The sequence below is a fragment of the Manihot esculenta genome, chromosome 4 (assembly GCF_001659605.2).
Source record: "Manihot esculenta cultivar AM560-2 chromosome 4, M.esculenta_v8, whole genome shotgun sequence".
NCBI classification, from domain to species: Eukaryota; Viridiplantae; Streptophyta; class Magnoliopsida; order Malpighiales; family Euphorbiaceae; genus Manihot; species Manihot esculenta.
Genome location: NC_035164.2, coordinates 29,955,018 through 29,966,407, shown reverse-complemented (window position 1 = coordinate 29,966,407; position 11,390 = coordinate 29,955,018). Strand labels below are relative to the sequence as shown.

Sequence of the window (11,390 nt, the reverse complement as noted above, 5' to 3'; positions counted from 1 at the left end):
ATGTTTTATTTCCGTCAACAAAATAGTCATTCCGTCCTATTTTCCGTTAAAATTAGATAAAGGAGGAGAGAGAAAATTTTTAAAATCCAATTTTACCCTCAAATAAAACCATTTATTTAGTCATTGTATATTGTAATTATTAACAAGTTAGTCCTTACATTTTCAAAAATCTATTAAAATATTTTTATCCTTTTTCATATCTATTAAAACGTCCTTATTATTTTTTTCCATCAATGAAATAGTCCCTATCTTTTCTCACATCTATTAAAACATCCTTATCGTTTATTTAAGTCAACGAAATAGTCCCTCCTCATCATTTCTTTCTGTCAACGAAATCGTCTCTCCCTATATTTTTAGAAATATATTAAAACGTCCTTATTGTTTCTTTTTGTCAACGAAATAGTCCATATTTTTTCTCAGATCTATTAAAATATCCTTATTGTTTCTTTTTATCGACAAAATAGTCCCTATCTTTCCTCTTCCTCCTCCTCCTCCTCTTCCGAAGAAGAAGAAGAAGAAGAAGAAGAAGAAGAAGGAGAAGAAGAAGAAGAAGGAGAGAAAGAAGAAAAAGAAGAAGAAGAAGAAGAAGATAAAGAAGAAAAAGAAGCAAAAGAAGAAAAAGGAGAAGAAGCAGAAGAAGAAGGAGAAAAAACAGAAGCTGAAGAAGAAAAAGGAGAAGAAGCAGAAGAAGAAGAAGCAAAAGGAAGAAGAATTGATGAAGAAGAAAAGGAAGGAGGAGGAGGAGAAAAATAATTGGGGGTAATTTAGTCTTTTACTATATTTTTAACGGCAAAAATAGACAGAAGGACTATTTCGTTGACGGAGAGAAAATATAAGGACGTTTTAATAGGTTTCTGAAAATACAGGGACTGACTTGTTAATAATGGCAATATCTAGGGACTAAATCGTAAATTACCCTAAAATTAATTTTTTATTTTTTTTGAAATTTCACATTTTTTAATTTAATAGAAGCTATAATATGTTATTAATTTCGAAAATTAATAATAAATTCTGTAATCCATTATTAAATTTTAGAGAAAAAAATAATGCACTTTTATTTTTAAGTCTTACTTTTTTTATTTATTGTTTAGTAACAAAAAATTAATCTAAAAATTCGTAACAAGTTAAGGAATTTGTTATTAAAATTTAAAAAATAATATTACATTTTTATTCGCTTATATATTTTTTTAAAATTTAATAATAAAGCTAAATTCATCATTAACTGGCGTATTTATATATTGCAGTTTTATCTACCTTCATCATTAATGCATTATCTTTTTTTCTTATTATTTTATTTTTTTTTACTTTTCTTTTTACTTTTCTTTCATTATTAATTTTATTTTTATTTTTTATTTTTTTTATTTTCTGTCATATTATTTTTATTTTTCTTTCATTTTCTTTTATTTTCTTATTCCCTTATTTTATTTTCTTATCCTTATTATTAACTCTATTTTTATATTTTCTTTAATTTTCTCTTTAATTTTCTTTCATTATTAATCTTTTTTTATCTCTTAAATTTTTTTTATTTTCTCTCCTATTATTTTCCTTTTTCTTTTATTTTCTTATTCCCTTATTTTATTTTTTTCTCCTTACTATTAACTCTATTTTTTTTATTTTCTTTAATTTTTTCTTTAATTTTCTTTCATTATTAATCTTCTTTTTATCTCTTAAATTTTTTTTATTTTCTCTCCTATTATTTTCCTTTTTCTTTTATTTTTCTTAATTTTCTTCAATTTTTTTTCATTTTCTCTATCACTTTCATCCATTTTTCCTTCTTTTTTCTTTTTTCATTATTCTTTCATTATTTTCTTTCCTCTCATATTTTCTAACTTTTTTCTTTCATATTTTCTATTTTGTTCTATTTTCTTCATTTTCTCTTTTATTTTTCTTCATTTTCTCTTTATCTTTTTCTCTTTTTTTTCTTTTTTTTCATTTTCTTCCATTCTCACATTTTTTCATTTTCTTAGATTTTTCTTATGTAATTTTATAATATTTTTCTCATAAAATTTAAAATATTAAAGTTAACATTTAATATAAAATATAATGACAAAATTAATAGTTTATCATAATTAAACTAATATTTAATATAAAATATAATGAAATAAATTAATAATTTAACATAATTTTTAAAATATTTTTTAAAAATTAGTACCAAAATATAATTTAATATATTTTTTTATTGGATTAATAACAAATTCCTATCCATTATTAAATTTACTAACACATTTAATTTTCATATATATACTTTTAAAATTTTTATTAAATTAATAACAAATTTTAAATTCATAGCAAATTTTCATATATATAATTTTCATATATATATTTCATTGTATTTTAAAAAAAAAAACCCACATTTAGTAATTTCAAATTCAATATTTGAAAATTTTATATGTTAGATATCATTTTATATATTTATCACAATTAAAAAAATTAAAATATAATAATAAAATTTATCAATTAAATTATAAAAAATAATTATTAACATAAATTATCGATAGAAATTTCTAAAATATCACTATTTACCGACAGAAATTTTGTATTGTTGCTTTTTTTATAGGATGTCCTACCTGGAATCATTGTGTCATCATATAATTTCTCCCATTTTTGGCAGCCAAAAACTTCCCTGCAGTGATTCGTTGAAGAATGACTTTTTGTTACTGAAATCCCAATTGCCTAAGCAAGCAAAGGCCTGGCTGCAAAATTTTGATAAATTATAACTGATGCACGCTAGATTTCTTTACTTCGGACTGAGGTCAGGCCCACGATACCAGCTCATTATTTAAAGGTCCTCAAGCCTCATATATGCATCAAGTTTGGTTCACTCAGTCTGGAGACCAGACTCCCATCAATCTCCTCCGGCCTAACTCTTTGGGTCCGACGAACAAATTCTCTCTAGGTTCAGCCCATATCATATCTTCCGGTTCAGCCCGGAATCAGGAAGGAGACTTACCCATCCTTCATGTTGGATCGCCCGCACGCGCGTCCAGGAGAATCAAGAGCCGTTACGCATGGGGCAACGATCTAATTTCCTCGTACGTCCATATCAACGTGACAGGAACAGGTGACCCAGTGACATACATTCTGTTACACGTCACTAACGGATAAAATGAAATAGATAAAAGGAGAAATACTCCCCTCTAGATCTAAATTTTTTTTAAGCTCACTGGATCTCAGATCATCGATAACAATCTATTTTCTATGATTAAAAAAAATTATTTTTAAGAAAATTAACTTTATTTTTTTAAAAAGATAATATTATTTTCTATACTTTAAAAATTTTATTAAAATATTTATATTTAACTTTATTAATATATTTATTTTTTAAATTAAAATTAAATATATTTTAATTTATTTTTAAAATTAAAAAAATTAACTAATAAATTTATCCAAACTAATTAAATAATAAATTTACCAATAAAAAAGTCGCGTTTAGTACAATATGAACGGCTGCACGCCTGTCCCGAATAATTCTTGGAGAAGGGAAGGCACTAAGACTAAGAACTCCAACTTCGGCCACCTTGTTGCATGATTGTAACAACAAGAATCCAACGTCTTCATGTGAAATTTATAACAACCCTACCTTAAACTTTACACCCCTGTAGAGCTAGCCGTTATATATATTTATATTATAAATATATAATAATACTATTATTAATCCGATTAGTAGGAGCAATGTCAACATAGCTGGCTGGTGGGGATAACAACCCCACCAACAGCTTTGAATCTCACACTCAAATCCTTTCTTTATTCAACGCTTTTATATTATTTATTTATATTTTTAAGATAGATACCATCCTAATGGGAAAATTTTTTGTTTTTCTATTATTGCTCGAGAAAAAGATAATAATATCAATAATTATTTGAAGCAATATTTTAAAATTTATCAAAAAATATTCCTCTATTATTGATGAATTATAATTTCCAGCTACTTCTTTTAACTATATTTGTCAATTTCTGAAAATTCTTTGGCTTTTTAGCAGTTAAATGTGGTGATTAGCAGTAAAGTTTGGATTTTTATTTTGATTTCTGAACTAAATAAGCTTTTGAATCCATTTTGCAGCAGTTGGGTCAAATGGGTATCGAAGATTAATTCATGTTTATCTGTGTGTGTGTGTGTGTATGAATCTCCATGGATGTAAAGGTTAATGGAGTATACAGCCGAGATGCTCTGTACAGGAGACAAATAAAAACTCCATCCCAAGTTGCGGTACCAGACAACAATTATACTGCTTTACAGCCCACTTGAAAATAATACTAAACTAGAATAATACCTCTGTCCCTCTTTCTCTCCGTCCCTCTCTTTCTCTTGTTCATCGTCATCACCATCTTGATATGCAACATGCTTCCTCTGCTTCAAATTCTTCTTTTTCTGTGAGGGGATTGTTGGAATTTTGTATTTTTGAACTTGAAAATTGAAGAGAAGAAAAGGGTAGGTGTTATATATTGATTTGATTGTACGTATTTGGTGGGTTTTGGATATAAATATTGGTGATTTATAGTAATGGGTTTTGGGTTTGTGAGTTTTATTTGGGGTGGTTTGGTGGAAGGGAAGTCTTGGAAATAATCCCCAACCCTGAGACTGTTGTCGGCGCGAGGTCTCTTTCTGTCGGCATTGTCTGTATCCAACGATGATTCTCGAATTTATTTATTCAAAAGTACAACCACGAGATTGATTGATTGATTGATTTTATTCCTTCATTCGTTCATTAGTTTCAGTTCTTGCAGCTCCTGAAAGCTGTGTATATCTCTGCTTCCTTTTGCCTGCCTTTGTCAGAGTTGCAACTCCAAGAATTGGTGCTGATCATAACTGGGTTTATATTACTCTTGATTTTCACTGTGTTTTTTATCATTTTTGCTGGGTTTTGAGATTGAGATTGAGAGAGACTTCATTTTTCAATGCGGCAATGTGGGTGAATTTTGATTTTGCTGATTCTGGTATTGGAAGCCTCTCTGATTTTGTCATTGGCAAATGAATCTGACATTTCTGGAGATCTGGCTGCATTATTTCTCTAGGAATACAGGTATCAAGATTCAGATTCTTACTTATAATCCATCTTGTCATCTCAAACAGTTCTAGTTCTGATTAGAATTTTATACTTCTCTCAGTGAAATTCAAAACTCTCAGTACTTGATTAGTTACTTGGCATTTGTCTTTAATTGGAGCTGCTGGAGAGTTCTTTACTTCATTTCAACAGACATTGTGATTAAAGTTTGTTTCTTTGCGGCTATGTCCTATTGGGGGTTGAACTTTTTGGCGCAGCTCATTTAAATCTACTAATTGACTGCTAAGTGTCCCTTTTACGGGATTAGATGGCTATGTTTTCAATTGTTGCACCGTTATTCTTGTTGCTACTTGTTTCAAGTGGATGATGTTACTTGAATGTTGGTGGAGACATAACCTTCTTTTTCCATGTTTGATTTAATGTTCTTGTCCGTATTGATTATAGTTGACCTGCTTATGTATTTCTTTTCTTTGATCCAGGTTCCATGTATAATATTTCATATTCGAGTAATAGTTTGCCTCATAGTTGAAGGGTTTCCCATACCAAATGTCAAAGACTCTTGCAGCCATAGTAGGAGGTGCTGCAGGAGTCGTGGCATTGGTCGGTATCGTTATCTTTCTTATATGGTTCTGCCTGTCTCATAGGATGAGTGTTTCGAGAACTTCCGAGACAGGGTCTTCAGAGCCATCTCAAGGTACCATTCGTATTTGTTTTTGTACCCATGCCATAGCTTTGTGATTCTTTTCTCTAAAATTTTCTTCATAACCAGCAGGAGGAAGGCAACTTGGGGTTGAGTTGTCCATACGAGAAGCAAGGCGTTTTGAGATGGAAGAATTATCTCTTGCCACAAAAAGTTTTAGTGATAAAAATTTGATTGGGATAGGGAAATTTGGGGAAGTGTATAAAGGTTTACTTAATGATGGGATGCTTGTGGCTATCAAAAAGCGAACTGGAGTACCTAGCCCAGAGTTTGTTGATGAGGTAAATCAGTTTCATACATCTGAAAGTACTCTAGTTTTCTTTCAATATTGATGTTGCTATATGACGATCAATCGTATGTTATTGTGTTCACAACTTTTTTTATATTTTACATATCGACTTATCGCGTAAAGGGTTAAGCTGCGGCTTGCATTTTTCTCTATATATGACTGGCTTAACAAAGCAAAACACTTTCCAATACATATGGGATTGATCATTTGCACGGTTTATGTTTTCTAGAAGCATATGTACTTCATTTGTGTTTGATGTGTTTTCCTTATTCTTATGTCTTTACTAAAGGATATATTTTCTAGTTGCATCCTTCATAGTATTGTCTGATGGGATTGAGCCATCTTATCAGGTGCGCTACCTTTCACCGATTCAGCATCGGAATCTTGTAACTCTTTTGGGCTACTGCCAAGAAAATAATCTACAGTTTCTCATATACGAGTATGTACCTAGTGGCAGTGTTTCCAGTCATTTGTACGGTAACTTACTGTCCAATCACCTATTTTTGCTTCTTTAAGCTGAATTCTCAAGTAGATTAGTGATACGATACGTCCTTTGTTCTGCTAAACACTTATTCAATATTGTCGATTTTCCACTATGCAACATAATGAAATGTGTGATATGTCAACTTAAAGCAATTTCCTTCTTTTGTGATCCCTTGGATACGTATGCAGACTCCGCTTGATATATGCTTTTCGTATATGTTAAATTTATCATGTTTTCTTTGCAGGTCCTAGTCAAGTTTCAGATGGGAAACTAGAATTCAAGCTTAGACTTTCAATAGCTCTTGGTGCAGCTAAAGGTGATCTTCTGCAAAATCAGTGAGCATTTTTGGCTTACCTGGTATCGGTTTTTGTTTTATTTTGACAAACTAGCTGTGAAAAAGGAAAAAGAAAAACTAAAACTGAATATCAATATTGAATATGCAAAATATTTCAAGTTCAGTAAGACTTCAAACTTGATCGAAGCCATTTCCATCATATGTGGAAGGTTTTGAAGCGAGCATACCTTTGAATTATCTAATTTCATCCAGGTTTGGCTCATCTTCACTCTCAGAGCCCTCGTTTGTTACACAAGGATTTCAAAACGGCCAATGTTCTTGTAGATGAAAATTTTATTGCTAAGGTTGCGGATGCAGGACTTCGTAATTTCCTGGGAAGAGGGGATGTTGCAGGTCCATCTTCACAAGTGACAGCAGACGAGATATTTCTCGCCCCAGAGTATAAATCCTAATTTTCCATGTTTTGTATAGCTATTAAGGTAATGTAATTTATCACTTTACCGCATACTATTGATGCATGCAGGGTGAAAGAGTTCAGACGATTTTCTGACAAAAGTGATATATTCAGTTTTGGTGTATTCCTTCTGGAGTTACTAAGGGGACGGGAAGCAACAGAATCACCATCTCTGGATTCCAGCCAAAACCTGGTTGAATGGGTATGTGTAACCAAGTGCAATGCTCTTTATGTTTGATGATGAACTATTTTCCGTTCAAGTAACATGCTTGCTTGTGTAGCATTAATTCTCGAATGGGCAAAAACACATATGTTCATGGATGCATGGGAATAGAGTTTTTTCCAATTTATATTGCATCATCTCAAAATTTACTCACTACTGGTTTGCAAGGCAATGTCTGTTCTTACCCAATGCATGTTATAGCACTTTGTAGAAGTTGCACATCTGCATATTGCAGAGCTTCTTAGGCCTTGTTTGGTCTAAATATGTTATTTTCTGGGAAATGGGAAGTTAAGGAAAATCTTTGACTTCCTAGAGCTTGAAATTTCTTAGTTAAGTTAGCCTAACCAAACAAGATCTTATCTTTTCTAATGAAGGTTCAAAGTACTCAGGACTACAGTGTATTTTCTAGCATTATTGATCAAAGACTGGGAACTAGCTTTACAGCAGAAGGTATGGAGGAGTTCATACAACTGATAGTCCGCTGCATTGAACCTTCGAGCGAAAGGCGACCTGCGATGAGTTACGTGGTGATGGAACTCGATAGGATACTTGAGAAAGAGATGAGCTTAACAACAGTCATGGGGGAAGGAACCCCAACAGTAACTCTTGGAAGCCAACTATTTAGAGCATCAAAATAAAACAAATTGGTTTGCCTCCCAACATATTTTATTGAGTGTGAGATTTGTTATACATATATTTTTCATCATCTGTTTTTTTTTTCTGAAATATTAGAGAAGAAATTCAGCTGTTTGTTAAGTGTATAAAAAGAACAGCTGTATTATTTTTTCATTTATTTTTTTGCTGTGTCATAAATGTATGTGAAATCTTGTTGTAAACTATTATTTGTTGTTAATATGAAATTAAAAAGTTGAGATTTGTGTGATATTGAAAATTTTCTTTTCTTATAAATTGGTTTTCTGATTTATTTCCTAAGTCGTAAACAAAAGAGACCATAAGCTGTATCACTGCACTACAGATTTAGTCTCGTAATAAGTGTATCTGAGAGTTCTCAAGTTGAATTTCCAAATTTTCATATAAAGAAAAAAAAGACTATAGACCATATTATTTTTTGCTGTCTTTAAAAAGACAAGATGAAGAGCAGATTTTAGAAACCACCAATTTGCATGCAACACGGTTAAAATATTTCACTTCTTTTTCCTTAGATTTACTAAGAAAACTAAAAAATTAAAGAAAAAATAAAATCAATAAAAATCCAAAATATCATCCAAAGGTTGGAAGAAAAACTTACTCACCAAGCTAGATAGAAAAGAAAAGAAAAGAAAAGAAAAAAAGAAAAGTCTCTCTCTAAGTATTCTAGAAAGAGTCAATATCCTTGTAGAATATGTTACTTCTAGAGAATGAATTCATATATAATGAAATCTAGTTCAAATCCTACCTATTTGCAATTTTTAAATAATCTAGTTTAAAAAATATATATATAATTAAAATTATAAAAATTAAAAAATATAAATATTTCAAGACAGATAACCGTTTTTTAATAAAAAAAAATTTAAAAATTAAATTTTATAAAATATAAAAACATTTTAATGGAATAATTTTAAAATAAAGATAAAATAATTAATTGCATAAAATAAATTACCCCTGGTCATACTCAAAACCCAAACATTATGGACTCAAATACGGGTAAACGCGAATGATTTGAGACGTGTAAAAAGAACAAATAAATAAAAGAACAATGGTGTCGGCGAGAAAGAAGAACAGAGTCAACTCACTCCCTTTCCCTTGCGTGGAGAAATCTACAAGCGGAGAACTAGATAATGACATCCCTTCGCTTTTCTTTGGAAAAATTCAGTATATGCTGACTGCTATATATGATTCTTGAATCGAGACCTAACCATCTACCTCTCTCCGCCACCGCTCTCCTTGTGTTCGTGCATGGGCGAGGGGAAACTTGGTCTTATGGGCAGTTCAAATGCTGCAGTGCCTCTGTCTCAAGTCACCGTCGGCAACTTCAACTTCGCATCAAAATTCACCCACAACTACCATCCACCACCATAATGGCCCTCCTTCTCTAGGTTAATTTTGGGGGATAGTTTCGTTAGCAAAATTAAGTGGCACCGATTTTTGTTGTTCCTGTAATGTGTTTGTTTAAATGCCTGTATGAAATGGGTATATGTTGCTTGGCACCAGATGGAACCTCGACGGATGGGACTCCATTATCGAGTACTTCGCAATCTCCTACTGTTAACCTCACTGGCGAATACACCCTCGCAGTTCAATCTAGTTCCTACAACGAGATATGGTCCAAGATTCATGATTCCACTACCCATCAGGAAGTTGATGGAGAACAAATTGAGTTTTATTCTAACAATGACCATGAGGACGCCCGCCAGTTGCTTTTGGCACAGGTTCTTCACCCAAGCCGAGAATGTGTGGAGAAGGTTCTCCGCCATGCCAGGCCCAACACTCTCATTCGCCTGGCATCCGACTACTTTGAGCATAGTGAAAACACTACCCACCTCTGCCTTCTCCTCCACCGAAGTGTATATCGTGCCCGAGCTCTGTATGATCCTCTCCATAAGCTCCTTGAAGTTCTTTCTCTAGACTCAGGCTACCTAACTCAATCCCAGTGCAATTACGCCTATGAGATTTTTCTCCAATTTGATCGTTGTAACAATCCTTTCCCTTGTCCGGATTCTCAGAACTTTCAGGATATACGCCACAGCTTTTCGCAACTCAGGCAACAACTAGATCACCGACTTCGCAAGTCTCGCTCTAGAGTCAGCCTAGTTCGCCGAGCCACTACTGCCTCTGCCCTTTGCCTCATTGGTTCCGCTGTGACTGTCACTTTAGCTGCAGTGGCAATAGCAACACATGCCTTCGTTGCCATTGTTGCCTGTCCTTTTTGCACTCTCATAAACCTTCCTAGAAAACTCACAAAGAAAGAGCTTGAACATGTCAAGCAACTGGATGCTGCAGCGAGGGGAGCTTTTGTACTAAACAGTGATCTTGATACTATTGACTGTCTTGTTGCTCGATTGTATGCTTCTATTGAGAGTGATAGGCATCTAATTCGGCTGGGACTTGAAAGGGGTAATGACAAGCATTCCATTTCGGAGGTATTCAAGCACCTGCAGAAAAACCATCTCAATTTTATTGATCAACTTAAAGATCTTGAGGAACATATATGCCTCTGCTTTAGTGCTGTCAACAGGGCAAGGTCTCTTCTCCTGCGAGAGATCCATGTGTATCGAACTTCTGATTCCTAACCAGTAACCAATTGATATCTTGCTTTGCATTTCATATACTTCAGATAATCAATGTGTAAACTATAACCCATTTAAAGAGCTTGTACGCCCTGGCAAAGATATAGAAGTCTTTGCTCCCATTTTTTGAACGGTGAGCATTGGAGGAGCTGTAGCGCTTTGTACACCTAGCTTGTTGTGTCTCAAAAACATTCTGATTTGAAGAGATTTGACGTGATCATCGAGTTACAATACATAGTTGTTATGTCATTTTGTATTCCTGCAATGTGTATTTGTTGGCTGAAGATGTCACCTTCTATTATGATGGCTCTTCAGGTGCACTTCTGTGATGTTCTAGGATGTTAAATGGATAATTTTAGGATGGACTCTCCTCCTTCATTTAAATAAAAGCACTGGTACTGATTATGCAAGCACCATTAACCTTGCTAGACATAGTATTTTCCTCAGGTATGTGTTTGGAAATGAATGTTGTCTGCTTTCATCAATTTAATTACAATGTATGTAAAAGTTTATTCAACCTAACAGTTGTGTTATGTTCCAGTGGTAATTTAATGAGAACATGTATATCTTGGTGATATTTCAACCTCAAAGATTTGTCATTATATTTTCACAAGTGCACTTGGATCTCAATTTACACATTCTGCGTTTCTGAAGTGCCTTGGAGGCTTCAAGGACAAATTATGGTCATCCTTACAAATTTTGCCGGTAATAAATT

At 32.7% G+C, this 11,390-nt stretch overlaps 2 protein-coding genes across 5 annotated transcripts; both read left to right on the top strand.

The window, feature by feature from the left end:
- The first annotated feature begins 3,916 nt into the window (after positions 1 to 3,916).
- On the top strand, positions 3,917 to 8,331 carry LOC110614122 (probable serine/threonine-protein kinase PBL28). Of its 4 annotated transcripts, none has more exons than XM_021755607.2 (9): positions 3,919 to 4,429; positions 4,726 to 5,021; positions 5,483 to 5,697; positions 5,773 to 5,984; positions 6,343 to 6,469; positions 6,721 to 6,792; positions 7,024 to 7,210; positions 7,295 to 7,427; positions 7,823 to 8,331. In XM_021755607.2, the coding sequence occupies exons 3-9, from the start codon at positions 5,550 to 5,552 to the stop codon at positions 8,084 to 8,086; spliced, it is 1,143 nt and encodes a 380-aa protein (XP_021611299.1). In that variant the 5' UTR covers positions 3,919 to 4,429; positions 4,726 to 5,021; positions 5,483 to 5,549; the 3' UTR covers positions 8,087 to 8,331. The 4 variants fall into 4 exon arrangements, with proteins under 4 accessions (XP_021611300.1, XP_021611299.1, XP_021611298.1 ...); XM_021755606.2 differs by having other exon boundaries at positions 3,919 to 4,618; positions 4,711 to 5,021; XM_021755608.2 differs by having other exon boundaries at positions 3,917 to 5,021; positions 5,776 to 5,984.
- Positions 8,332 to 9,101: 770 nt separating this feature from the next.
- On the top strand, positions 9,102 to 11,103 carry LOC110613023 (UPF0496 protein At3g19330). Its single transcript, XM_021753925.2, has 2 exons — positions 9,102 to 9,484; positions 9,600 to 11,103. Exons 1-2 carry the CDS (start codon positions 9,382 to 9,384, stop codon positions 10,676 to 10,678), a joined length of 1,182 nt encoding a protein of 393 aa, XP_021609617.2. The 5' UTR covers positions 9,102 to 9,381; the 3' UTR covers positions 10,679 to 11,103.
- The last annotated feature ends 287 nt before the right edge of the window (positions 11,104 to 11,390 follow it).

What these genes read in the sequence shown, in the direction of transcription:
- LOC110614122 (XM_021755607.2), top strand. Translation starts at nt 5,550, where the DNA reads ATGTCAAAGACTCTTGCAGCCATAGTAGGAGGTGCTGCAGGAGTCGTG. An exon ending in TGTTTCCAGTCATTTGTACG is followed by an intron (nt 6,470 to 6,720) that starts GTAACTTACTGT and finishes TTTTCTTTGCAG; the next exon opens with GTCCTAGTCAAGTTTCAGAT. An exon ending in GAGATATTTCTCGCCCCAGA is followed by an intron (nt 7,211 to 7,294) that starts GTATAAATCCTA and finishes TGATGCATGCAG; the next exon opens with GGTGAAAGAGTTCAGACGAT.
- LOC110613023 (XM_021753925.2), top strand. Translation starts at nt 9,382, where the DNA reads ATGCTGCAGTGCCTCTGTCTCAAGTCACCGTCGGCAACTTCAACTTCG. An exon ending in TAATGGCCCTCCTTCTCTAG is followed by an intron (nt 9,485 to 9,599) that starts GTTAATTTTGGG and finishes GCTTGGCACCAG; the next exon opens with ATGGAACCTCGACGGATGGG.